The sequence below is a fragment of the Phoenix dactylifera genome, chromosome 14 (assembly GCF_051530095.1).
Source record: "Phoenix dactylifera cultivar Ajwa chromosome 14, Ajwa_hap1_PhDact_Kaust_v1.1, whole genome shotgun sequence".
Taxonomy (NCBI): domain Eukaryota; kingdom Viridiplantae; phylum Streptophyta; class Magnoliopsida; order Arecales; family Arecaceae; genus Phoenix; species Phoenix dactylifera.
This window is the reverse complement of record NC_143203.1, coordinates 22,018,309-22,045,951: the sequence shown is the minus strand read 5'-3', so window position 1 is coordinate 22,045,951 and position 27,643 is coordinate 22,018,309. Positions and strand designations below refer to the sequence as shown.

The window sequence follows — 27,643 nt, the reverse complement described above, 5'->3', positions numbered from 1 at the left end:
TGAACTTATGAAACATAGGTCCAAGGTGAATATATTAAGATAACCACACAACCCATTGCCAGTGCTCATGTAGTTGATGTCAAATTCTTGGTCAAGGCAACTTTGAATTAAAGCAATGAATGAATCTACTTTGATGTTCATGAAGCAAACTACTACACCAGGTAAAGGAAGAACTTCAAGATTCCATTGACAAGGAAGCAGGAGGCCAGGGTTCAATAATAAGAGCTACAATCATCCACCAAAAAGATAGAAATATCACCAAGAAAAAAAAAATGGAGCTATCACTAAAATCTTTTCTCCAAATCCAACTCCTACTCTTCTCTTCAAATTCTAGCAGTTCAGAGCAGGATGAGGAGAAGCTCGCCGGATATGGCAATCTTTTCTATTGGTGAGTACTTCAACTTTCTCTTGGAATAAAGCTTTCTGGTCACTTTCTGATGGTTCTGAACCAGATCCACCGGCGATGATGTGATCACCGCTATCACAGAAACTTAAATGAGATTGGAACAAATAACTTAAGATCATACTAGTATAATTGGAACAAACAACTGGTTCATGAATAACCAATCATCTACCACGACTCTTAAAGATTTCTATGCACCGAAGTCTGCTTGTTCCCGACATTATTGGCCTGGATTCGGTAGACAATATTCTTCTATAATTGTTGCAAGAAAAGAAATCTCAGAGTTGACTTGGGATCGTTGAATTCTGACCCATGTATGTTGGGTTGAATAATAGCCAGCGCAGACCGAAAATCGGTTTTGCCCAAAATCACCTTAAATCTGGTCCGACCCTATCTAAGATTTTGTTTTGGGGCGGTTTAAAGAGAACTCGTAGATGCATTTTGACCGCGGAAGCGCTAATTAAACGTCCGGTGACAGACACGTGGCAGGAGAAGACGATTCCACGCAAGGCCGAAATGGCTTCGCGCGCGCGCGCTCGCCATGGGGTTCCAAACCTGACAATTTTAAAACCTACAAAACGGCACCGAAAAAGGACACAAGGTTATAAGAGGGAAAGGGTCGAAAACGAACAAAACCCTAGCTCCCTGCCTCCGCTCCCCTGCGGCCCCATATGGACTCCCCCCTGCGCCCCCCTCCCAATTCCAATCCCGATCTGAAACTCGGGAGAAACCCTACCTCGATCGCCGGCTTCGGTATCGCTGCGGCAGCCGGAGATATCGACCCCTCCTCTGAATCCCTCGCCGTCGAGCGCGATGGCGCTTCACTCTTTGAGGATGAAGTATATGGCTCCAACCCACAAGGCTCCGGCCGAAAAGGTGACGACTTGGAGCTCGCTAGAGAAGGATCCGATGACGGCGCCGTGAATGTAGAAGGGTCAAGGTCTAAAATTCTCGCATTGGGCTCTCCCGTTGATCGGAAGATGGGAAAGGTTAGCTTGACGGTTCCTTCTTATGCTACTGATTCGAAGGAGGCCGGAGAAGTCGGCCCTTTACCTGAATCCTTCGCCATCGATCCCGATCGTTCTCCATTGCTGGGGGGTGAAGTCTATGGATCCAACCTGGATAGCTCCTATCGAAAAGGTGCCGAATTGGAGCTCGCTGGAGAAGGATTCGGTGCCAGCGCCGTGAATCCAGATGGTTCGGCGTCTAAAAGTCTCAAATTGGGCTCTTCCATCGATCGGAAGATGGAAAGAGTTAGCTTGACGGATCCTTCTTATGCTACTGATCCCAAGGAGGATGGAGATAGAGTCCCTATGGCCGTTGATGCCGCTCCCTTGCATCCCGCTGTCGATGGAAGTGCCCAAACGTTGAAGGGGGATGGAAACGGTGAGGTTTCTTTGTCTGCTGAGTCGAAGATTGCCACTGATAGCGATGAGACAGAATCAGAGGAGCCGGAGAGTGATGTTGATTCGTCGAGTGAAGAGTCCTCTTCTTCGAGCGGCAGCAAGGAGGATGAGGATGGTGATAGCCATGGTAACGAGGAAGATGAAAAAGATCGAGAGGAGGCATTTATTGGCAGCGAAGGTGAAGAAGAGGATGTTAAAGGAGCCATCAAATCAAAAAATGAGCTTGAGGTGAGTTGTGATGCCGAGAAGTTATCTGCTTTGCTAATTTCACTTCTATGTTGCAGCTTTGTTACTGATGATCCATTATAGAGTTTTTGTCAGTACCAACTCTTTGGCTATGCATCTCTTTTGTTTGAGGTTTGATGAGTTCTGTAATTCCACTTTTCCAGGAGCTACCTCCAGTTCCTCAAATTGAAGTAACCTTACAACCGCACCATCAGTTGTTGCCCATTGGGGCAATCTCATCTGTAAGTTAATGTGAAACTTGAAATGCCTTATCTTACTTTCAATCTTTAAGAAAACTGTTCTCAGAAGTGTGAGGGCGAATTTTACTTATTTTCTTGATCCAGTATTTTAATAGCATGATTGGAATGATTTTGTTCTAGAGAAAAAAAGGAAAGCTTTTGTGTAAGAATGGTCATGTTGACTACAAGTGAAAACATATTCTAGGCTCTAACTCTTATTAGATAGGTTGATCAAATATATCTGAACGGGCAAGTTTCCTTATGAAAAATGTGACCATGTCTTCACTCATTTAAGAATTTATAACATGAAATTTGGTCTAGTTCAAGTATTCAAGTGTCGATGCTAATGGGTGGCCTGCTGTGCCAGCACACATGTGCAACAATGAAGCAAAGGGAAAAAAAGAGAAGAAATATCAAGAGTGGCACCAAGCTCTACAGGTGCCCTGCAATTCACAGGGTATGCGGCACGAATGCGTCCATGGTGCTGGTACCCTGTCAGCATGGCATGGCACGGCACAATTGACACTTGGAGTGCTTGGTTTAGCAGAAATTTCAATACAAAACTAGCTTGCATATTTTGCCAGTAGTTCAAAAGGGAACTCTATGCAGCTTGCTTCTTTTCTATGCAAAATATTCATCACCTCCTTGCACTCTTTTGTTTATTTATAACTAAGACGATGCTGTTCTTTCTATGTTTTGCTATTATTATTTGCTTTCTGCTGGATGTTGATTAAATTTCAAGTCAATGAGAGCTAGTTCTGCTTAATGCTACCATTCTTCTATGTCATTGATACCTATTCTGATTGAAAGGTTTCGTTTGCTATTTTTTTTTCAGATATTGGGCACAAGAGTTGTTGTTGAGGGTTCAGTAAATCACAACCCTCTTAATGAGGGTTCCATTCTTTGGGTAACAGATACTAGGTCTCCATTAGGACTGGTGGATGAAATATTTGGACCTGTAAAGTGCCCTTACTATGTTGTCAGATACAATTCTGAGAAGGATGTCCTGGTTGGAATCAATCAAGGCACTTCAGTCTCGTTTGTCATGGAGTTTGCAAATAAAATCCTTAATGAGAAGGATCTCTACAGGAAAGGTTATGATGCATCAGGTGAGAACGATGAGGAGGTCACTGGTGAGGTGGAGTTCTCGGATGACGAGAAGGAAGCTGAATACAAGAGATCTCTGTCCCAGGAAAAGAGAGGGATCGAGGATAAGAGACAAGGCAATCGACAAAATGCCCCAAGAAAGAAAAAGACTAAATCCAAGGGTGCTGAACCTAGAAAGGGCTTGCAGCCTCTTCTCCCTCGTGGCCTGGTGGCAATGAACCAGCCACCACCTGGAGTTGCAGGCACTCAGGCATCTCTAGGTACAAATAATTCTGATCACGGAAGACGTTCATGTTCTTTGGGATCTGGGAATGCATGTGTAAGTGCTCCTCCAATGGCACCAGCTGTTCCACAAGCAATGAGTTCTGGTGATTCTTCCACTGCTATGTCTCACCAGTTCTTACAGCAGCAACCAAATGCTATGTGGGCTCCTCCTGCAATGCCTCCACAGTGGCAGCCAAACGCTTTCTGGCCTTATGGAATGCTGCCACAGCAGCAGCCAAATGCTGTTATTGGAGGATTTCAGATGAATGGCTTGCCAAGCCAGCAGCTGGGAAACCATGTTCATCAGCAGCAGCATCAAAATCAGGTTTATAGTAGTAATATGAATGCTATGCCATCGCAGCAGCAGCAGTTCTTTCGTTCATTTGGAGCCACTGCCAACATGCTACCGCTATTCAGGCCATCAAATGTGTATGCTGGTCCGATGGCTCCTTGGCTGGTGGGACCGGCACCACACCTGCAAGGCAATATATCTGTGCAAGGAAATTCAGTACCAAGTGAAGAACAGAGTTACCAACAAATTTCACCAGCTATTGTTCAAGGTGGGATGCCGCCTCGACTTCAATTCAATTTAGGGAGTTCATCTGCTCGTGGAATAAGGCCTGATGTGCGAGGAGATGGTCATTCCTACAGCAGAGGTGGGCGGAGGCGAAAAGGGTAGATTTTTTTTTTTTTTCTAGTCCGAATGTATTTTGAAGATATAGGTAAGTGATCAGAGATCTTACCTTTGTCGAGAGCTTTACCTTATGTGATGTATTGTTATCCATTTTGAACTTAGAGATAGTTTAAAACTTTGCTATCATATGTAGCCTCTCCCACGTAATCCCTCCTTTATTGTGAATATGAAAGAACTCTATTATTTATAACATTGGGTATACTTTTTGATATACAGCAAGTGCAAGTTACTAGCCAGCACCAATTATTAACATGTGGATAAGAACCATCTACCGGTCACCACAGATATCCCAGTCTCAGGGTTTACCAATAATCCCATTTTATCATAGAAATAAGTGGATTGAACTACTTGAAAACAACAGAGAAAATTAGACCTTCTGGAACTTGAAATACAGCATGGAATGCAAAAACATTTTAAATAAAAGAAATCCATAAGATTTGGGTACTGCCATGGGCTACAATGTATTTTGACCTAAGAGCCTCGGCAGTGATGTCTGCCACAATACTATAGAGAAGCAGAATTTTAAAAGCACGCTGAAACCCAGGTGATAACAAACAGTCACTGGCATGATGTAGTAAAATTTGATTTTGGTGCGAGGCAATGTGGCTCATTCAGATGAGAAATGGTAGTAGCAAGAAGAGGCTTAAAGAAATGCCAATGAATGAAGTTAATCATCTCCAACAGTGATGAATTAACAGAGTATTTGTGGAAATTTATCGTATTGTGATTATTAAACCTCACAAAACAATGAGTTTGTCAGTTATCAAAGTATTCACTGAGATTACAGGAAAAGCTCTCAAATTACATAACCTGCCACAAAACTTGATAAAACAGAACAAAATTATAACCCTTTTAGAGGATTCATGTCTTTGCAAATGCTTTATTTCTACGCTTTCACAGCCAGTAGTGCAGACGCAACTAATTTACTTGGCCGCTTCTCCAACTGACTGTAACAAGAAAGATAAGGGGAACCATTAATTTCATACGCGACATTCTATAAGATAACAATACAGGGAAAAAACTCCGAACACATTGTTTAAAACTAATAGCTGCAAGATTTGTTGTGATGTAAATTGTGGCACCCGTTTGAAGTGAAATAGTGCCAATAACACCTACACATTAAGATCCTGGTCTTCTTTTTACTTGATTGAAATTAAGATCCTAGTTTTCAGTTTAACTCGCAGACATGCATATCAGCCGCGCATATCTAGAATCGAAGTGAAATTCAAGCATGACAAACAACAATAAAGCTCAGCCATGCATATCTTTGTTATGTTAAAAAGAGCCACCAGTCAATTTTTCTTACCAAAACTGCAATTTGTGTTTATAGCAAAACTTTCAATAAAGAAATATACTCTGATGATATATGAGTATAAACTATAAACTAGTTGCAGTCAAGTGCATTGCACGTGCTAATAGTGTTGATCCAGAGGAATGATCACCAAAAATATGAATTAAGCTTACTCATGATTTTATTGTGTAGTAATGTATAAATTGAAAATGAAACTGGTCCCCTAAAACAATTGAATCAAAATACTATCCCAAGGTGATCATACAACTTCCCTCTTAAACTTTTGTTTAGCTTTTAAGTATAGAATCCAGGGACTGCTAAGCCCCAAAGGCACCCTATAAAAGTTGAAGAAAACCTACCAGCAAAACAAGGTTAGAATTAGCAATGCATGACATGTACAATAAGAAAAAGAAAGAAGCTTCTCAAGCGCATTTTCAACTTGTCATACATCGCAATTATAGATAATGAAGAAGGAAGGCATTTCAACAAATGGTTGAAAAGCATCAATATTGATATAATTCATGAAACAATTAAGCAACAACATATAGATTGGAAGCATGCTTACAGCTACAAGGTGAACAGGTTAACAATCAACATCAAGGATGAACTAAGGTGCTGCAATTATATATGCTTTTTAGTTTTTAGAACTTCTGCAGATTGGTCTCTCTGCGAGATATTGCAAACAGAGGGAGGAAAAAGGAAGAAGAGGAGAGCAGTCCCATGAGAAAAAGCAGGAGGATCCACCACCCAGACTGTTACATCTCTGCTGTTCCAGAGGAGGGACAGCTAGAATAGCACGATCAATTTCAAACCCTAAGACATCCACCTGTGAACTGAACTGCTATTTTCAATTTCCCTGATTAAATGAAGACTCCTGCACCCTCCCACTACGTGCAGAAAATCATTTGGTAGAGACATAGGAGGAAGAAGATAGGTGGTTTCATGGAGAAGGGAAAATAGAGAAGGCCACCGACAGAAAATACTAAAAGAATATCATGGGGCTCATCCAAGTGGGTTCCAGGCTCAACCAACCAAGGAAGCAACAACAAATTTGTGAATTTATAACTTGTTAGAGTTCCCACTCTCTATGAGCCAAAGTAGCAGGCCTGTCTGACCAACCTCATGCAAACAACCAATTAGACAAAGCTGCTGGTCAAAGGCAACAAGAAAAGCCATTTGGCCAGCTGCTTTTGTATTGGATTTTGGAAAATATTATAAAGTTGGCCATCGTACTCAAAAGAATCACCAATGGGGAGATATGGATGTTCATTTGTTCTACCCACTTTGAAATTTGATATGAATATTATGTATACCGAATTCTAGGGAAAGTGATATCTCTTATATGTAAGTTATTCTGAATTCTACTCTCAAATGCTCTTCTCAGTTATACCAACAGTCCAGCATTGTAAAGCATGCCAGGCATTCTAAACTACCCACCCAAAGAAAACAAAAACTTCCCCTATTGTTTAACTCCAGTCAATCTCATCAGAGAAGTATCTGCATTTATAGTGAGAAATATCACTTTGCACATAATTGTTATGCTGCAATTTTTCCAAGATGCTCTTGAAAGGGATGTTTGAGAATCCTCTTTGAGAAGATATAAAAGTGAACTTATGAAAGGAAACACAATATCCTCCATCCAACGTAAGTTATTTTTATAATGCATATATATATTCCAAAGAAAAAATGGAGGGTGCAATTCACAGTTCTGGAATGAACAATTACCTCTTCCTTCTTTTCCTTCTTTCCACTAAAAAGCTTGTATCCTCCATAACCTAGCAAGAACCAGCCAGCTAAACTAGCAAGCACGAACTGCAGGATATTAAAATGCCACATGAATTTCATTTGATTTCAACAAGAATTGCAATAAAAACTAAAAATGAAAACAAAAGCAAAAGACAGATAGCAGATTGCCGCCAATATAAAATAGTGCTTATAATATTAAGATTTGATGACTGTAACTGTATGCTACCTGCAAGTACATGACATTATAAAATTTAATGCTATGAAGTAGGGAATCATCTGAAAAATGTAGATAGTCGCTAATATATGCACCTTTTTTTATAATTATGTTACAAATATATTCCTCAAAAGAGGGGAGCAAATGAAGTCAGGTTGCATGGAGTATACTCAAAGCTCTAAAGTTCCGTTGGCAGTGACAATTTTTTACCAAATGATGAATGGTACCACAACAAGATTATCTTAAGAATCTAAAACTAGGAACATCTGATGCACATGAATAGAGGAGAAAAAAATGGATGGATGGAGTGATACCGTCAGATGGCAATATGCATGAAGTTAACTTACATTCCTTGTTTCTCTTTTTCTGAAAAGAAAGAAAAAGGAGAAGATATAATTTGAAAGGGGTGTATTTAATTCAGTTCTTTTCCCCAGCCTTGATAGATAGTCAGCATCTACAAAGAATGAAAGAACATAGCCATTGGATTATAAGCCAGTCGACAGCCAGGATTGATGTGGAGTTAGGAGAACACACAGTCACACTCAAGGGTGGAGATGCATCTTTGCATTATCTAGTTAGGATCAAGGTTATGCAATAAGATGGAGAAGGAGAACCTCAAGTCCAAACCTTAAGGAATAAAACAGTCTAAACCCTTCTCCAGATGCAATAGAACCTGATATCAAAACATTTTCAGGGGAAAAAGACAACATATAAACTACAAAGAAAAGTGCTCAAACAGCACATTTACCAAATACCGAGTACTAACCATACTCACTGCATGTTCAGTACCCTCCCTCACTGACATCTACACCCAAATGGGCCACTTGGTTGCTAGTTTTAGGACGAGAAAAATTCGCAAACCTTATTCTGCTTGGTTTTGGTGACTCGAAAGTTTCATAAAATGTCAAACTAGGTTTGAGATAAAAACAAGTATCTCATGGAACCAAAAATACCTAAAGGACCAACAATTTTTTGAAGATTAATTTCTCAGAATATCAAATCCTGCTCTCTACAAAACCAAATCTCCATCCATCGACTACATCCTCCCATATCAAGGAAAACAAGACACCCTCCTCATCTCCTATTCCTCCTCTGGTCCATCTACCTCCTCTACTTTTTTCTGCTCTTCCTCTGTCCACCTCTACTCTCCCACATCTACTACCATCTTCTCCTCCACTGGCCTCATCATCTTTGTGCACCAACCCATCCTTCAACAAACTAAATAAAGCAAATTTTAGTAAAAACACTAAAAAACGTATTTCTATAAAAAAAATAAAGTTTTACAAAAATAGTTTTTACAAAATCGAAACCAATTTATCTTCAAAAATGTACCATGTTATGCTGACAACTTCATTTAGAACTACAGCTAAGATGAAAAGGCTAACAATTTCACATGCCATTATAAGAAATTCGAACTTCTAAAAGGGGCATGCGATAATTTCATAAATTTTCAGGTTCATGTAACAATCTACAACCATAGTTTAGTGAAATAGGTATCCAACTATCAAAGCAAAGCTTACATGCTCCTCCTTCCATTTAGATGGACTCAGCGGGTCCTCCCAAATGTTAACCTTTGGAGGTCCATGATGATCTGCAAAAAAAAGTAAAACTTAAAAAAAATATCATCATACAAACCTAATAGGCATGTAAGCAGGTCGAAGATGAAAATTATCTGACAATAACCTCTTGCATCATCGAAGTAGGTTACTGATGGTTCACTTTGCAACCGATGTTCTCTAATATGTATTATAAAAAAATACATAATTGGCTCCCAGAGCCGCTGCATTTCGATTTCCCTATTTTCCCCTTTGAAAGATCCAGTTTTAAATCCGTTGGGAAGTAGAGTTTACCGTATAAACATTGGTCAAATCATATTACCATGGAAAAAAAGGGAAAGAAAAGTAGCTTTTTCATCTATTGGATTAATGAGGGATCAAACAGGAGGAAACAAATAAAGGGGAATCGAGACTGCTCGGAGGGGTAATTTAAGAGAGAAAGAATCGAAAGGGAGGAGAGAGACGGACCTCCGCCGCTGGCAAAGCGCCGCCGGGGGACGAGCTTGGCCGCCGGTGAGGGGAGAGAGGAGCGGTAGATCGAGGAAGCCGCCGCGATCGCCGTCCGAGACGCCATCGTTGTCTCCAGAAAGAGCTGCTTTTTTTCTCCTCAGAGAAGCGGCGAGGCATTGGATGCCGAATTGATGTAAATAGTTTGGACCCGGTTCGGATCCGAACCGGAACCGATTCGAACTGTCTTCTGATTCAAACCTAAGGGCTCGTTTGGTTCGCGGGAAAAGAAGGGGGGAAAGTGTGGTCAACGGGAAAGTAATGAGATGCCTCTTGTTTGGTTGGAGTTTTCAAAGGAGAGAGAAGGAAAAGTTGTATTCCCATGGGAATGTGATTCCCACATTTCATGGGAAAGTCTTTCCCATGAGAAACATGGGAAAGTCTTTCCCATGAGAAACATGGGAAAGTTACTTTCCCATGAGGCGGGAATCACTCCATTTTTACTTTTTCCCAAAAAGTCCCTTCAGCATTAAAGAAGCATTAAAGAGGCATTAAAAACCTAATTTTTATTAAGGGCATAATAGGAATTATATATAACTTTCCTAGGAAAGTGGATGGCCAACCAAACATAAACACCTTGAAAATTTGTCACTTTTCCATGGTCAACCAAACATGCCAAAAGTACTTTCCTAGGCATCCTCTTCCTAGGAATTTGTTTCCCAGGAATCATATTCCTAGGAAGGAAAATGCTTCCCGCGAACCAAACGAGCCCTAAATGTTTCAGAGACCAGATATGGATTTATTTTGAAGAACATAAAAATATAGATGATTGAGCTTCAAATTTTGCTAGTTTATTTCTCATCCCCAACTTATAGCAAAACAACAAATCGGACTTCGATCCGGTGCCCGCTTTTTTTACAATTAGAATGAGAAAAATTTACCCGTAGTTGTGGTTAGAGAGGATTCGAATTCGAATCGAAAAGCACTAATATTCAACATTCAGTAACTAAATCAGCTCGGCAAGTTAGCACCTTATTACTTAATGGTTGTTTTGATCAAGGACCTGCCAATCTATGTATCTAGATTGGTGTTCATGTCTTCAAGAATTTTTACCCGACCCATTTGCAAGCTTACAATTGCAATCAACACGCAGTCTAGCTTATGATGAAAAAATTAGATTTCGGAATCCACACTCATTATTATTCCAAATTCAGTTGGATTTGATAGAAAACCTTTGTGCCTCTCAACATGCACATGGACTTTGAAGGGGTTGAAGGTCTAGGGATTTCATGTAAGACTCAAAAAGTTGTAATTTGAAGCTCATTAGAGGGACAATCTTCAAACTTCCCTTGTTTATGAACTAACTTGTTTCCAGGCAAGGCAACCCCAAACACCTGGAGCACCTCTTAAAGCAATAGGCAAGCAGAAGGCTGCAACTGCACATAAAAGAGATCCACCTCACAACTCAGATTTCACATCTTCACTGCTCCACTTCTCCACACATTTTTACCATTTCTTAAAGGTGCTGGACTGCCAATTATTTGGTGCAAGATATTTTCTGAATCTAATGTTCTCAAGTCCTACATGTTTTCAAAAGGTCTTTCACCATTTCGCAGCACTCAAATCAGAGCTCTTAATGAAGTTAGCAAAATCTAAGCACACACCAACTTGCATCAACCTACATGAACAAAAAGGTTGGGTCTACCCGAAGTCACCCCAATTTAAAATGAGTATCCTTGGGTTTAGCCCCTAGACCCGATAGATTACTAGGATAATATGGCCGGAAACTAACCAACTCCGAAACTCACTACAATTGATAGTTCTCTAATTTTATTGATGTAATTTCATTTACTAAAAAAATGATTATAGAGATAATCAACATGACAAGCCACATGATTTTATGATGTGAGATTGCATTTTAGCTATTTTTTAGTTATTTTATATTTTAATTAATTTATGACTATCATAATCCTAAATTTCTTAGTCTTTTATGATTCGATGATACATTTGAACATTATACTGCTCATGAACTTTAGATACCATATTGCTTTGTTATTGATGAGTGAAAATTTAAATGTCAATAGATACGTATGGGGTTATAAAAAATAAATGGGCTTGCTATGAGTTTACATTTTTCCGCCTGATTACAAATAGGTTGGTGAAGGGTTGGCTTTTTTCATATGAACCCAACCCCAACCTATTGCCACTCCTAGTGATGGAAACCCTTGGACCTTAGGGGCATGAAACAATAGCATCCCGAGAGACTTTCTTAAACTTCAGTTTCTCGGCCGTCTGAGACTTCACATTTTGAGAAAGAAAAGCCTGGCCTGAAAACAAAATAATCACTCTTCAAGGTAATTGCATATTCCCACAACAATTGCACATATTTAATCTTGTGCTCCTTTCCTCTAAATTCACAGATTTTTGTTTCCGACAGAGGATCTAACTGCTTCCTCTGATAATTTCTGGACTCTGGTCAAAAAGAGAAAAATCAGGGGCACCACTGTTGATTTCCTGTCATGAGTGTTCCAAGAGCAACACCCACACAAAAAATACATCATATAACAAAATGCAAGAAAAATCTCCAGATTTGAGCAAAGGTTAATACAGGTCAATATGAAACCTATGCAAAAACAAAAAAAAAACAAAAAAAAAAACTTTTTTGTATGAAGAATCTCCAGATTTGAGCAACTGCTGAATAAGCATGAGATTACACAGTCATCAAGACCCACCACCAACGTCTAGTGCTTTAGATTACACAGTGGAGCTTATAACCTTTCTAACAATTTCTTGTTTGTTGGTAGAACCCGCACTTTATTACTTTTGAAAATACTTTTCATGATTTTGTATTATCGAATATTAGGCTGAGTGATAAAATTCCAAAAGCATCCTAAAATCATGAAATTGAAAAGTTCTACCTCGAATAAAAATTTCTAAAATTATGTATCTCTCTCTTTATCTTCAATCTTTCTACTTTTGAACTTCCTCCATAAAAAAACCAAATATTTCAAATCACGAAAAAAATAAAAATCATGATCTTTGAATTTAAAACCTCCAAATGCAACATAATATTTTCAGTTTGTAACTAGTAATTTGGTCAACCCATCCATGAATTCACCAAAATTGCATAATGTAGCACTAGAAGCATGTTTGCAAACTACTGGCATTCTCTGATGACAATGATATTATCCTTCAAATTGAAATCATCCGTGAAGCTTGAGCATTGTAATCCACTTGTGATTCAATCACCAAGGAAAGCCTCTGATTTCTTTGTCAAGGATTAATCATGGATGTCCTGATCCATTTAAATGTCTGCAGGGAAAACATTATTTTATTAACACCCAAGTATGTTGTCAACTCTTCTCATCTTATTCCACAGTCAAGGCTTTCAAGTTTCTCTGTAGATTAGGGCAAACAAGCTATTAATGCAAAGCCAGGTCCTCACGAACATAGTGCAGAAAATAACAGAACCAACAAACAAAGAAGATTCCTGACTTCATATCAAAGCTGCAACGAACAAAACCATAAATTCCAGTTCCGTCCACCAAGAGCATCAAGAAGAAACAATCCTATGGTATCAAGAATACAAGATACAACACTTCTTAATCATATGGAATTTGAATATATGCTGCATCACAGACAAATGGGATGTCTGCATACATGCCTCCAAGTGCACACCTCATGCATTCAAGCACAGTGAACAGGTAAGCAAATGCCACAGCAGTCCAGAAATGCATCCCAATCTTACCCCAGTACATAGCAAGCGGCATCCAACGGCTAACAGTCCCAATGACCTGGAGGGCAATCTCAAGCAGCATCCCCATCACAACATGGAAGCGGAAGAAGTGTGGCCATTCCTTCCTCCTCACCACCCCAAGGTACGCTACAAAGAAATAAGCCATCAAGAACCAGCTCGGCAGACTCCCGATGAACCCAAGGAAGGGGTAGGTGAGGTACTCAAAGTCCTCCAAGAAAGGGTGAAGATGATATGCAGTCTCAGCATACATCCATGTCTCATGCAGAGGCATTAGGTAGGGGATGCAGGCCAACGTCCTCCACCACCACCTTGGCTTCTTGGTCATTGGAGGATAGCGGAAGCTGTAAGGGACATCTTTCGATGCTCTAGGAACCATCCGACTTCTAGGCCATGCAGCATGGCGTTTTGGCAAAACTGGCATCATATCTGCAAGGCTGCCATGATCTCCTCTCAGCAGGGAGGCTGACATGCTTGATAGGTGCGCAGTGGCCCACCCTGACACTCAAAATCAACAAAACCAAGCCACTTGAATAACATAATATATGCAACATACAGGAAATTAGACCTGGAGGTGAGCCTGGTCGATACTTCCAATTGCTAACTAGATTGCAAAAAACTACATTGTTGCTAAATTTCTTTTCCTGCATTGCACCAACACCTGTTTAAATGTCACTAATTTTCCAACAGATAATCAGTCTCGATTATTTTCTTCTCCATTACTTATAAAGAATTCTGCCACTTCCAATAAGACAGCTCCTGAACCAAAATACATGTATGTGTATCATAAACAGTATAAACCAGTGAGATTTTATCCATCAATAACATGACTATCACTTATCCAAACCAACTGAAAAGTCATTTTCTTAGGCAGTGTCTTTGCAGTCAAGTAACTGACAGCAACTTAGCTGTTCAACATAATTGTAGTTCTACCTTCACCAAAATTATAAATTCAACATAATTGTAGTTCTACCTTCACCGAAATTATAAATTCAACATAATTGCAGTTCTACCTACACCTAAAAAAGACACATAAAATGTGTGTGGAGAGATATGTCATGTGTAAATTCCTTTAGAGCAATCATCTTACGGAACAACACATAAATATTATGTACTGAATTAAACAAACCCCTCCCCATCTTTCCTACAACATTTGAAATCATGCAGTTTTGAAAAACTTATTTCTCTACTGACATTTAGTTTAGGCCTTATGACTATTAATAGAACATGCAAATTGGTCAATCTCCGTACAGTTTTAACTTCCCCAGTATGCACAAAATTTTAATGCAACAAATCCATGTAAGCAGCGATATGTACCTCTGAAGGGCAAGACTCCAAAGTCTTGAGAAGCTCGACATGAGATTTTTACTTTTGAAGAAGTAGCAAACAAGGGCTGGCGAGCAGAGTACATAGAAGAAGAGTTGTTTGATGCCCTGCAGTGCCCAGGTTTCATTGCCATACTTCCCCAGATTCCTGTGCATCCATTTAGAATCATGTCCCCAGAACCTAAATAGTACAAATCAAAGTTCAGTCTGGATTACACAGTTCTAAATCATATATGCAGGTGAATGACAATTATGACAACTCTGTTATCAACCTTAAAAGTTGGATAATGGGACTTAATGCCTTCAATATTATTCTATGAGTATTCAATATGCCTTCAAAACAATACAGTATTGTAACATTTTTAGAGGGCATGGAGCATAAAACTAATGCTCAAAACAGTTACGTGCATACGAAAGACCACAAAAAAAATTAAGAGTAGGAAGGTTCCTAGATCAACAGAGCATTCCACAAGCATTTGACTGCCACATCAACTGGAGGTCTATAATATAGATCACCATGAGACTTGACCAAATCCTGATCGTAATGACAGAATTCAAAAAACATACAATTATGCATCATAGGATGGTGTGAATAATATTCATCATCCAGATCCAGTTGGCATCCAACCATAACAAAGGTTTCTTTCAAATACAATGTTTAAGTTATGAAAATATGCAACATTTTTCTTCAAGATGTATGAGTCACAGACAGACCCATTGATGGACGAATACACAATAACAAGTCAGTCTTCCTTCAAATCCCAAAACAATGAACAGACCAACAAACTAAGTTAATGCTTACTGTCAGAAAAAAAAGTTGCGAATATGGTTCTAGCTTTTTACAAGTAACATGACTAAAAACTTTTTAAAACTTATTTATCAACCACAAAGATACCAACTTTATGATTCACACTTTTATTTTGCTTCCAATCTTCCTTCTTCTTTTATCTTCTTTCTAAGACGGGATGCCTCTTCTCTCCAAATATCATCCTGTTTTCTGAAGTACAATCTTATCCATCACAAAAAAATACAATTTTTAGACTTTTTTGATGATAATTTAATGGCAACCGTTGTAACCATACCAATCATCACAACCCCACCCCCCGCCCCCGGCGCCGAAAAAAAAAGCATCTGCGGTCTTACAAATTACTATGAGAATCTGACCCAGTTAATTACTAAGTTATATGCAAGCTTCCCTTTGAAACCCTTACCTAATATCAACCAGAAGGTGAAAAATTTTAGGTGAACCCAGAACCCTAACCCTAGAATAGGAGGATGGAGGGAGGGTGGGACAGAGAGAGAGAGAGTACCGGTCACGGCACCGGAATGAACGTGCTACAGAGATGGGAGAGGCCACGGTGGGAAACGAGTAGCCCGCCGGCCGAGAGGGGGAGTGGCGGGTGGGTGCGCCGTGGCAGCTCCGGCCGCGAAGGAAAGGAGTGAAGAGGGGGATGGAGAGGAAGAGGAGCAAATGAGCAAGCGAGGGGATAGCGATAGGGTAATCGCTGGGCGCAAATGGGTCGGATACAAAATAAACCATGTCATCAAGTATGGTGAGTCCGATCCGACAAAATTCCAGGCCAAACCAATTATGTCACCAAATATGGGATCCCTTTGGTGCATTTTTGCACCGCAAAGGTTAACTTCAGTACAGAGCCTCATCCTCAAGCTTTCTCAAGATTAATTTTGATGAAAATGTAATAGATATAGAGTTGGAGCGGGATTTATGATTGTAGATTCTAACTCTAGACTGGTAGCAGCTGATAGCCGGTATATCTATAATGTCTCGATTCCTGAAGTAAAATTGAAGATTGTTTGAGAGGGCATCAGCTATGCAAGGAGCATCCCGCGAGCAGACTGAATTCATCTTAAAGGTGATTCAGCAACGGTGGCCAGTGAATTCGGAACCCATCTAGTGCAGGTGGGGAGCATCCGTTGTTGCTGGACATTCATAAGCAAGCGATAATGTTTCCTTCTAGCTTAACCATATGTACCAAAAAGCAAACAAGACAGCTAACTGGGTCGTTTCTTATGTGGCTCATCACTCCAAAGGTTGTTTGTAGGACAGATATGAGGCCACTCCATTTTCTTTCTGTCATGTCTTATGTTCTAACTTTTGTGAATGTAATCATACTAGAGTTGTATAATCTATTCATTTTATATAAAAAAAAGACCGCATAAATCTGCATAGGTGCATGTCATCCATTTTTGGACATGGATAGCTAGCCCTCATTGCATTGCAGTGCCAAACATGGCAAATTGAGAGATGGATCTTCATTTGGCACATTTCCATGCACAACGCGCACCTCTGAGCTCATATGTGGATAATGTGTTGCCACCTTTCTAAAATCAAGGATGAGGGTTATTCTCGCCTTTCTTTAATTAAATTTTTTGAACGCATTTTCCTTGAGTAATAATGTGTGCTGTGGGTTCATATTAGATAAGTCAATCTCTCACCTTCCCTCCCTTCTATTGAGGTTATAGTGGATGCTCGAACTTCAATTAGCATAGCCTTTTGCTTTCTCATGTTACCATCCGCACCAATAATAGATTGCCACCAAAACCAGAGGTCATGGCAGAAGTAGTAGTTGCCTCAGCTTTCAGAAATTGGTGATGGGGAAGTTGAAGTCTGAACTTCCAAAGAAGTTGCGATTGCTTTGTGATGGTGACAAAGATCTCAAGAATTTAAGAACTATATTACCAACAATCAGCAAAGTTCCCAACGATTGCCTTGTGATGTATCCTCTGATACTGCAAAGTCCTTGTAAACCCTTTTTTTCCCCCATTTTTTCATGAAAATTTTCAGAATATATATCATCTTCTGCATATTTGAAAAAACCACCACCTTTTTGCACTTGACTTTGAGTATCACACATGGCAAATTGCAGGCGTCTATTGACTTCAAAAGTGCTCCTAAAGCCCTTTTTTGTGTCTAGTTCTTTGTTGGCCTGCCAAATGTGATGCTAGAATGGTACAAACATCAGACGCAAAAGAAAAGTTACGAAGCTGAAATCTAAATTTCTCAGTTCTCGGCCAAGGGCCCGTTCTTCTGAGGATAAAAGACTTATCCAGAAATCTGTCCTTTTTTTTTAGTAAGTATTTTTCAAGCAACATTTAGATAGAAAAATAATTTATCCATATTCTTTTACATTACTATTTTTCTTGGTAAGTTACTAAGATCTATCCATATTTTCCATAATACCCTTTGTTAAATAAATATTATTATATATAATAATATATTATTTATAATATAAAATTAATATATCTTATGATATATTATTATATATTATATTGTAATCATACTATAATTTATTATATTGTAATATTATATAATAATGTTATCAATATTATAATGTCTTATAATAATGTAATATAGTATGATATTATAATAATAATAAAATGACTTACCCACCTCCTAGGTGGATAAAACTTTTCTCTCATTTTATAGGCAAATGCTATTCATGAAAAAATAACTTACCCATCTAAGAAGTATAAAAATATAGGTAAGTTGGTCAATGAGAAAGTAGACCAACTTGCCCATCATATTTACCCACTAAAGAACAAACCCTACGAAGTAGCCTATATTATAATAGTACAGATTATCAATGACCAAAACAATAGACAAAAAACATATATAATAACCTTGTGTAAGAATTTTTTTAAAAAAATTGTTACATGGAAACTGTAATTATTAGTAAATCTACCTTAGCTACCTTTTTTTTAAAATAGTTGATTATCATATTATTCATCTTATTAGTAAATTGTGCACTAAAATTATTATAAACAAATTAATTTTCAGGAGTTCTTTCCCTATAAAAGAAATAAGTGATTATACTTTTTTGTGCTCTTCTTCCTAATATTTCTTCCTCCTACAATCTTTTTCTTTTTTGAATTTTCAACCATTGTATCTTAATTTGATTATTTCATTTAATGTATAGCATAAATACAAGATTATTGGATCAATTTGTTTGGGCTTACTTTTAGAAAAACAAAATGTTGGTACCTTGATGTTTTCATGCTTAAAACCAAAATTTCTCTCAATCATGTCATCACATTGTGAAGGAATTTGTCTTTTTCTTGATATTGTCACAAATTTCTTCATGATGTTGAGGCATCACATCCACTTCAGTGTTAGTATATTGCTGTCTTTGCATTCAATTGAATAGCTTTTTCTAGCAGCAAAATGGTGCAGATATGTCCAAAAGAGTTAAAAATATGGTTGTCTGCTATAGATTTTGAGGAAGAACATCATATCCAAAATCAATTTTAATTGTTAAATTAAATCAAAATAAGGGTTGAGTCCATTACCCAAAACAGCCAAATCTCCTGTGACCCTCTCCTGTCTCGAAATCAAGATGAAGGCCAATAGATAATAAAAACTTTCCTAATTCTTTCCTAATTCTCATGAGGGTAGCTGCTAAATTACTGTCCCGGCTGAATGTACTTTTAAGGTAACAAACAGCAATTTTTTTTTAACAATTTGTAAACCAAATCTATTATTGTTAAGCTCGCTGTGACCTAACTAGCACTATCGATTCTAGCTATAAGCTGCTTAAGTTTATTGTCTATAGTCCATTGTCTGCTATAAGCCCTTTACAAGGGTTCTAATCTGACTTTCAAGGACCATAATGATTTAGTTGTTGAGGCTTTTACACTAATCGCTGCTTCACTGACCCAAACAGGTAAGGGGGACAAAAAACAGAAAGAAGAGTTGAGGACTGAAACTAAAATAGGAAAAATACTCACAGCCTACCAAACAGGTAAAGGGAAGTAAAAAAGAGAGAAGGAATGAAACTAAAGTGAGGGGAAAAAAAAGGACACCGGGAAAAGATACAAGTTGAAAAAAAAGGGGAACGAACGCCGTTGCCGGGGATCGAACCCGGGTCACCCGCGTGACAGGCGGGAATACTCACCACTATACTACAACGACCGAATTGAACACTTTGGCTCAAATAATATTCTTCTCTATGAGAAAAGAATAACCCTTAACTAGTTATAATTTGACGAAAATTTACTGCTCTCGAATGGTTCATTTAGAAGATGCAGATGAATTCTAACTTTAAGATGATACAACCAATCATAACCTCAAATGCAAATCAAAAATTTGATCAGTTGTGTTGGGATCAGGTGGTCAATTCACATCCAAAGCTCAACCAATTTGTCGGATCCAAATCAACTGAAAATAGTTCCGATTATGTAAATATCAAATAGATGGAAAAAAACAATGTTTTTACATTCTGCTTTGCCAAACACCAAACAAACTGCAGAGTGATTCCCCAAGCACCCTTTTCGAAGTGGTTCATGAAAAGACCTCCCAGAAAATCTAAATTTCGAGCTTCAGACATATCTATGGAGTTGAAAGGTCGAAAATGCTAATGGGAGAATGCAGCAGTCAGGCTGACATATCACATATGGTATAAAAGAGCTAAAGCAGACAATTTTCCAGTGCGCATTTGAATTTTCTCTCTTGGCTTGATCTTTCTATTATTCATTCATGGGAAACCTTTAACCGTATAGAACATAAAGTACATGAAGAAATCATAGTGATCATATAAACCTTGCCAAATGTCTAAGACATCGAACACGATATTTGTAACTTGCATCCCTAAGAAAGGAATAAACAATATCACAAGTCTCAGACCAAATCGCTAATCAGGACTTCCATATTGGCACCAGAATAATCACTCCTTACATGATTCCTCTCCTGACCACCTGATCTCTGATAAGACTTGGACAATGCAGGAAATTTCACAATTTACTCCTACTTCCAAAGTAAAGAAAGAGATGATGACACTTGTCAGAGCAAAAAATTTCGCTTAATCATATATTAACATTCATCTACAACATGACAACAAGGTAGCTGTTTCCCAAAATCATACAATATTGACACATGATGGTCATTTCAGAACCAAGAGAAACTATCTAAAAAGCAACCAAGTTTCCAGTCCGATATATACATATATATATATATATATATATAGATGCCTGTGAACCACTCAGTGCTGATCATCAGACAGTAACCATCTCATATAATATGTTCCATCATCCAGAGAAGAAACTTGACCAGGAGGAACTACTCTCTTCCGCTGCAAAGTCTCGACAGACAAACATTTCCTCTTCCGCCCACCTCTTGGCCGCGAGCGCAGATGCTCATCAGTTTCAAGAAAATCACCCTGAAATCAGACTCACCACATTAACTCCAATAATGAAGTACATATCTGGAAGCATAAGCCATATTTTGGTTTACAACTGCCTGACAACTACCTAATTCTGCAGGTAACTATACACGGAAGCATGAAGTGAAAGGTGTGAAAAAGCTTTAGACAACTATCACGATCAAAGTTAAAGAGAGGCTTGCAAAAGCTTTAGACAATTATCTTCACCAAAAGGTGAAGTAAAAAGGTACTGAAAGGATAGACTCAGATCATAATCATAACAGTCAAAAAGTAGCAAATTGCTGTTGAAAATATCCAGGCTGATCCGTAATGATTTCACCATTCAAAGAACATGATACAAGAAACCTCATCCTCTTATACTACAGAAGGTTCAAATGAGCTCCACTTCGCCCTTGGTTTTGAAGGCCAAGCACTCCAGGAAAGAATGTACCCTCATCATATTTCACCTTTATGCATGCAATGAAGATAATAAAAAAAAAAAAGGAAAGGAAAAGTTACCCAATAACTTACTTGAACATAAACATGAACACCAGATTTCTCATGGTTATCCCTCACATGCCTGTAAGGGAACCTGTTCCCGCAACCAGGGATTCGGCACGCAAATGGGCGAAGTTCCTGATGCACAGCCTTTATATGCTGATTAAGATTTGATCTCTGCAAATGAAAACAACATAAATGGAATTACTAAAAGCATGCAGTTGATAAATTGCCAGCTTCAATACTTCAAGAAACAGAGCATGCAACTTGCTGGCATACTCAAGCCCCTGAAATAGAGCTATTGAAAATACAAAGTTGTCCAGTGCAAAGCGCAAACTAATCATACTGCTAGTTTGATGGCTCATAAAATGATGCCCGGGTGACATTAGTGGGGAATCAACTTATAAATCTGATAGTTATTACAGAATACATCCAGTGAGCCAACCCTAAAACTGAAAATGTTGGCCATCAGACAAAACTGAGATGTCAAAATCAACAGGAAATTCTTTCAACTTTAAATCCATCACTCCTAATAAGAAAGACCTGAGAAATTCTTTTCCCCTTTCACTAAGGAGTAGCACACCTCTGTTCTATGTTAAAAAAATAACCACCTTGAAATGTGAAAGTCATCATTAATTGCACCTTTGGTTCTTATTTTATAAAAAAGGCAAAAGCTAATAGATTACTTATGACATGCATCTCCTCTTCTCCTGCACACAAATACACTTCATTTATTTAAGTATATGTTTATCATATTTATGAATATGAAAACCAGGAAAGAGTTTTCTAGTTTGCCTTTTTGTCTTTTTCAGTTTTACTTGATGTTTGCCTACATTTAGGTTAGATTTTGGTTCACCATTTTTTGGTCTCCGAAAATGAGTTTTAAATCTCTACTTCTGACCACAAGAAAGAAATATGTATGAATTATAACATGATATAAGAATTTCTAGAAAATCAAAAGAAGCAACAAAACCATAGAATAAATTTCTGAACCTTACATTTGAAAATGTGTATTGGCAACCTTTGAAGCTACATTTTATTCTCTCAGTCACACCACCCCCGTCATGCATGCGTTGGTGTCGCTTTAAGTTTTTCTTCAGCTGTTGAGTACCACAGACCTCACATTGAACATATTGGTGGCATGATTGGATATGATCTTTAAGGCATTCGGTATTTGTAAAAGTTTTCATACATCCAGGTTCACAGCAGACGACCTCCACATAATCCAATTTAGCTGTAGCATAGAAATTAAGCTTCTAACAGTAAAAACAATAAGAACAGAACTTTTGATGCCAAAGACACATTGGGAAAAGAATCTCTATGCTCCTTGGCTAAGTGAAAACTAAAGACAATCTCAGAAAAAGTGAAAACTAAAGACATGGTTCAGTAAAGAAACCTACCATGTGTATCCTCATGCTTTCTCAGCTTTGATGCATACTTGAATGTCTTCCCACACCCTGGTTCCTGACAAATGTACTGCTTTTCACCTTCACAAAGACACCCATCTTCATGAAATTCTTTCACATGCCTATTCATGTTAGCCTTAATTGCAAATCTGCGGTTGCAATTCTCCACTGGGCAAGTAAAAAGTTTTCCTTGGTGCTGAAGTAAATGGCGAGTCAAATGGTCCTTCCTTCTGTAGCTCAAATGACAATCATCCAGCGGGCATGAAAAGGGCCTCTGCAAGAAGGAAAAATATTACAAAAAGAAACTACCATGCACTGTATAAAACTAGGGTGCTACCAAATATCAAACTGAAATGACACCAAAGAACCTTAATAACAATACAAGCACAGGCTACAACAGCAAAGCTATTTCAGTAATAAATAGAATACAAAAATGCTAGTTCCTTGTTTCATCTTCAAATTAACCACATCCTCCTGATGAGTCATCAACTCAATGATGAACGATAAATAACACTACAAGTGAATCAAGAATTGAAAAATTAGTGCAGGTACCTTTGTCATGTTCACATGCAAAAGATGAAACAACTTCGTTTATGATAATGGAACAAAAGAACAACTCGTGAAGATTAAATACTTTCTGCAAATGCCCAATAAATTAAATACCATGGCAAGACTATAGTATCACATGTCACCTATCTTTAACATGAGACGATTTAGTGGCATCACAAGCTCCCCATAACCATGGTCATTTAACAGATTGTGAAAGGATGAAAAAACAAAAAGTAAACCATGGTAACCTCATAACTCAACATATTCCAAATTAAAAAATTGACATGGCAATAACATGATATAATGTCTAAGTAGAACAGTTAAGGGCTAACCTCATGGGAAATGCGTGATTGAGGCTTTCTTGATGGAGCTTCACAGGAGGTCCCCCCATCCTGATACTGGTCCATACAAGATTAAATGCTGCCTCTTTGCATTTTGGAGTTCTTTAAATGGGATCCAATGCTTCACGCAATATATACATCATTTTCAAACATTCGATGGTCGAACCTGCAAAATCAATACCTTCAGCTATGTGTATAGCAAACATTAACATATATTTATTACTTCTCGATGAATGGCACTTATACATCCCATTGTCAGCTTTTAACAAAATTCAAGAATCTCAAAAATTTCCAAGTGATAATCATTTTTTCTCCATTTTGTATTGATAACTCGGTCAGTTTTTAATTCTACTTAAATTATAAATGTCAAACAATAAAGACACCTTAAATTATAAATGTCAAACAATAAAGGATACCTTTTTAAATAACACTAATAGTATTTTGCACAAAATGGGTGAGAATCATATGTGCTTATCAACTGATGCATTTATTAGGTCATCTATAAACAAACATCTGAATATCTCTGAGTTATCCATTATTAATGTATGAAAAGAAACATAAATAAGTAGACACACTTACACACGTACACTCACAAAAGTATGCATTCATATCTATACCCTAGAAAATAGTTTTCATGTACTCTGTTAAAGAAATTCATTAACCACAGTATCTAAAAAGATTAAAGACAAACCTATTAATAAAATTAGGATCGTCCCTCTCACATTAGTGAACGCATCACTACCGTACCAATCCATGAGAGTAAGTCATTTCTAGAAAATACTCATGCAGTGGTTATTGATGAAATTAGATGATTGCCAAATCCAGTATAGGAGAGGTTAACAAAGAAATGTGAAGCCGCTGACCATGAGCTAAGCAAAAACTACTGTCAAGTTGTTTCTGTAAATGCTGCAGCAAAATTTAGACAGAAAAATGTTATGTAAGGAATTAAATCTACAGCAGGAGAAGCTGCAACCTCAAGAGAGTGGCTTTGCATATGCTGCTTCAGATGAGCTGGTTTCCGGAAACTCGCACTGCACTCCTGGCAAGTATGCGGCAGCTGATTGTTGAGCTCATTTTCTTCATTTCCTTGATCGGTCTGTGCATCTTTCAATTCATCCTACAAAGTTTTCAATATTTAAACAAACAATGAATTTGTAGGTATTAAAGAACAAATTTATGCCAAAAACTGAACAAACAAGGAGATATAAGGTCAATTATCATATACTCTCATTAGACCCAAATTAAAGAGGTTAAAAACACAATAGAATTCCAAAATCTGACAATTGGATTATTAGAGTCAACCTTTCACCATCAACTCCTCTTTTCTGGTGCATATCACCCATAGACCATTTTGAAGCCTCACTACCTTTCATTGTTCCTCCCTTGTAATCTACTAATAGTAACTTCTATAGAAACATTATTTTAACTTTCTACGTTTCTTTCTCGTAGGGAAACGTTTTGCTTCATCGTACAAATATATTCTGCCTCTAACCTCAAAGCTTCACATAAATCTTCTCAGCTTTAATGAAATTATTGACAAGCCAATGCAAAATTCAAATTTTTTTAACCTAATTTTCTAGCCAAAGTCGGACAATGCATCCATTACCTCTATTCTTATGTTATCACTTTAGCCCACGACCTTATCGTGCCATACCTTGTGGTGGGAAAGGATGTGAGATCTTATCAGCGATTTCTTCGACCTGCAAATCCCACAATATTCACAATAATAGCGCCTGATGTCCCTAAAGATAGGCTTTTCTCGCTCACTGAATCCATCGGCAGCCTCCTTCGCTGTCCCACCAACCAGAGCAGTAGGTTCCACGGAAGCCATCTGAAAACCCCAAAAATCAACGAACCAATCAGAAGCGTCAGCATTAAACATTGCCGAAAGATGTCTCATTGCGTTCCTTGACATCCAACATACAATTAAGAAAGTCAAAAAAAGGACAAATTTACGCCGTTCAATTGTAATTTTCTAAGTATAATCCTTATGAAAAACTAATCGACTACGAAATTAGATTCTAATCTAAGGAAGTCTCGCAATTGTTTAAGTGAAAATTATACAAAACCTGGAGAAAAAGGGATTTTGAACGGAAGGATTTGATTGAAAACAAACACGTTTAGATCTCAGCTTGAAATTTTTTAGATCTCCCTTTCAGATTAAATGCTCAAACTCTCAAAGTCTCAATCCCACTGTTCTAAGACACACGCAGAGAGAGAACATACCGCCGAGTCCATCGGTCCCACCCGTATGAGCCACGCGGTAGACTTCCCGAGCACCGCCGACCGCCGGCGCGAAGGCGGATCGAGGAGAAGCGTGAGGAGGAAGAAGTGGCTAGGGTTGGCTGCTCGAGAGGCTGAAAGGCCTTAAAAAACAAGGGAAGGCACACAAAAAACCCTAAAGCCTGTCTACCACTAGATATGAATCTAACGTCGAATATTACGTAACTACGGCACGTGCAAAGTCCTTCTGCTCATTCATTTATTTATTTATTTATTTATGCATAATTTTACCTATGCCACTTTTAATATTTTTTTTATTGGCATAATTATGTGCCAACCTACATTAGGTTTTCTTTTTTAGCATAATCTTATTAGAGTGATTTTAAAAATCACATGACAACCTATATCACCAATAATATTTTTCATTATTAGTAAGATTCTATATCAGCTTATATTATATCCCATGCATCGAGTCTGAGTATATCTAATTCCTAAGTTGTACCAAATATGATGAAACAGAAAAATAAAATTCTCTCTTTTTCTCTTATTTCTCTTCTCCTACAAATATTTCAACATAGCATCAAAGCTGCCGATTACGTAATCTACTGCCACATTTCTGTCATTTTTGCATGGCCATTGTCGCCATGTCTAAAAGCTTTGAATATTCTTATTGCAAATCTATCGATCTCTGTTTTCGGATGAATCAACATCCTAAAATTCTCTATTTTTTATCTAGATATCCTCTATTTCTCTCTCCCTCTATTTGTCCTCAGAATTTCTCGTCCCACATGCCTGATGAGGCAACACTGAAGGGAAGAGCGGTGTATCGTCTAGCCTAGCCCCATCAGGATCGTCTGATGAGGTTCCCCATCACCGTCGCCGCCGTGACGATAGCCGCAGTGATGATCACCCTCTTCTCCGCCGCCGCGGATGGGATGGGCTCCGCCGCCACCGTCGCCATCAGTCGTAGCACGGCACCATCAGCGGCATCCTCGCCGGGGACGCGCCTCGGAGCATCCAGTGTGCCCGCGGAACGCAGCCGGTCTTCTCTATACCGCAATCTCCTCTCGTCTCTTTCGCCTCGCGTTTTCTCCAATAAGCCAAAGCAATGGGTCCCGGTTCCGACTGGTGGGTGTTCACTCTCCCAGCTTTCCTCGGCGCCGACCCCCTTCTCTGCGACCGTTTCCTCATGCTGTCAACCCTGTTCATGGCCTTAGTCTCAGGGCCCTCCTGTCGTGGGCCCTCTCCTCCGGCGGTCCTGCTTGGGCCAACGGCAGGAGCCGCTGGGGCGTCGTCCCCATCCCGGACCCCCGTGGCCTCCCTGTGTTCGACAGCATCTTTAGCCTTACCGGCAGGTTGCCGCATCGCGTGCTTTTACGTCCATGGCGCATGCCGGCACCGACGCCGCCACCCAGCTCATGGGCTTCTCGATCGGCTCCACCCCGACCGTCGTCTCCTCCGACCCCGCCGTCGCCCGGGAGATGCTCTCCCACCCCTCCTTCGCTGACCGCCCCATGAAGTGCTCGACGCGGGAGCTCATGTTCGCCTGTGCCCTCGGATTCGCGCTGAGCGGGGCCTACTGGCGTCTCCTGCGTCGGATCGCATCGACCCACCTCTCCATCGACAAACGACTGCGCCATGGACACTAGCAAAAATAAAAACACTCTGTGTCGGTGACCTCCTCCTCCACGGAATCGTTGGGCGAGGACACGCTGATGCCACCAAAGACGAGGGAGTTGAGCTCCCCGAGCACCCGCTTCTGATGCTTCTAATCCTTCAAAGATGAGGGAGTTAAAGCTT

At 39.0% G+C, this 27,643-nt stretch overlaps 4 protein-coding genes and 1 non-coding gene across 5 annotated transcripts; 1 reads left to right on the top strand and 4 right to left on the bottom strand.

The window, feature by feature from the left end:
* Window positions 1-996: 996 nt before the first annotated feature.
* Window positions 997-4,525, top strand: LOC103709931 (uncharacterized). Its single transcript, XM_008795466.5, has 3 exons — window positions 997-2,037; window positions 2,199-2,276; window positions 3,109-4,525. The coding sequence occupies exons 1-3, from the start codon at window positions 1,075-1,077 to the stop codon at window positions 4,321-4,323; spliced, it is 2,256 nt and encodes a 751-aa protein (XP_008793688.5). The 5' UTR covers window positions 997-1,074; the 3' UTR covers window positions 4,324-4,525.
* A 515-nt stretch (window positions 4,526-5,040) lies between these two features.
* Window positions 5,041-9,776, bottom strand: LOC148700117 (uncharacterized). Its single transcript, XM_088710439.2, has 4 exons — window positions 9,614-9,776; window positions 9,110-9,180; window positions 7,355-7,441; window positions 5,041-5,285 (listed from the first exon to the last, which is right to left on the bottom strand). The coding sequence occupies exons 1-4, from the start codon at window positions 9,717-9,719 to the stop codon at window positions 5,262-5,264; spliced, it is 288 nt and encodes a 95-aa protein (XP_088566565.2). The 5' UTR covers window positions 9,720-9,776; the 3' UTR covers window positions 5,041-5,261.
* A 3,292-nt stretch (window positions 9,777-13,068) lies between these two features.
* Window positions 13,069-16,193, bottom strand: LOC103709930 (protein TIC 20-I, chloroplastic-like). Its single transcript, XM_017843480.5, has 3 exons — window positions 15,982-16,193; window positions 14,664-14,852; window positions 13,069-13,844 (listed from the first exon to the last, which is right to left on the bottom strand). Exons 2-3 carry the CDS (start codon window positions 14,839-14,841, stop codon window positions 13,195-13,197), a joined length of 828 nt encoding a protein of 275 aa, XP_017698969.4. The 5' UTR covers window positions 14,842-14,852; window positions 15,982-16,193; the 3' UTR covers window positions 13,069-13,194.
* A 3,336-nt stretch (window positions 16,194-19,529) lies between these two features.
* TRNAD-GUC (transfer RNA aspartic acid (anticodon GUC)) lies at window positions 19,530-19,601 on the bottom strand. The gene has a single exon. It is a non-coding gene; the product is annotated as a tRNA-Asp (tRNA).
* Window positions 19,602-20,471: 870 nt separating this feature from the next.
* LOC103709896 (transcription factor IIIA-like) lies at window positions 20,472-26,016 on the bottom strand. The gene is made up of 7 exons (XM_008795421.5): window positions 25,847-26,016; window positions 25,275-25,451; window positions 24,594-24,737; window positions 22,725-23,004; window positions 22,323-22,558; window positions 21,358-21,501; window positions 20,472-20,844 (listed from the first exon to the last, which is right to left on the bottom strand). Exons 1-7 carry the CDS (start codon window positions 25,856-25,858, stop codon window positions 20,668-20,670), a joined length of 1,170 nt encoding a protein of 389 aa, XP_008793643.4. The 5' UTR covers window positions 25,859-26,016; the 3' UTR covers window positions 20,472-20,667.
* Window positions 26,017-27,643: the final 1,627 nt, after the last annotated feature.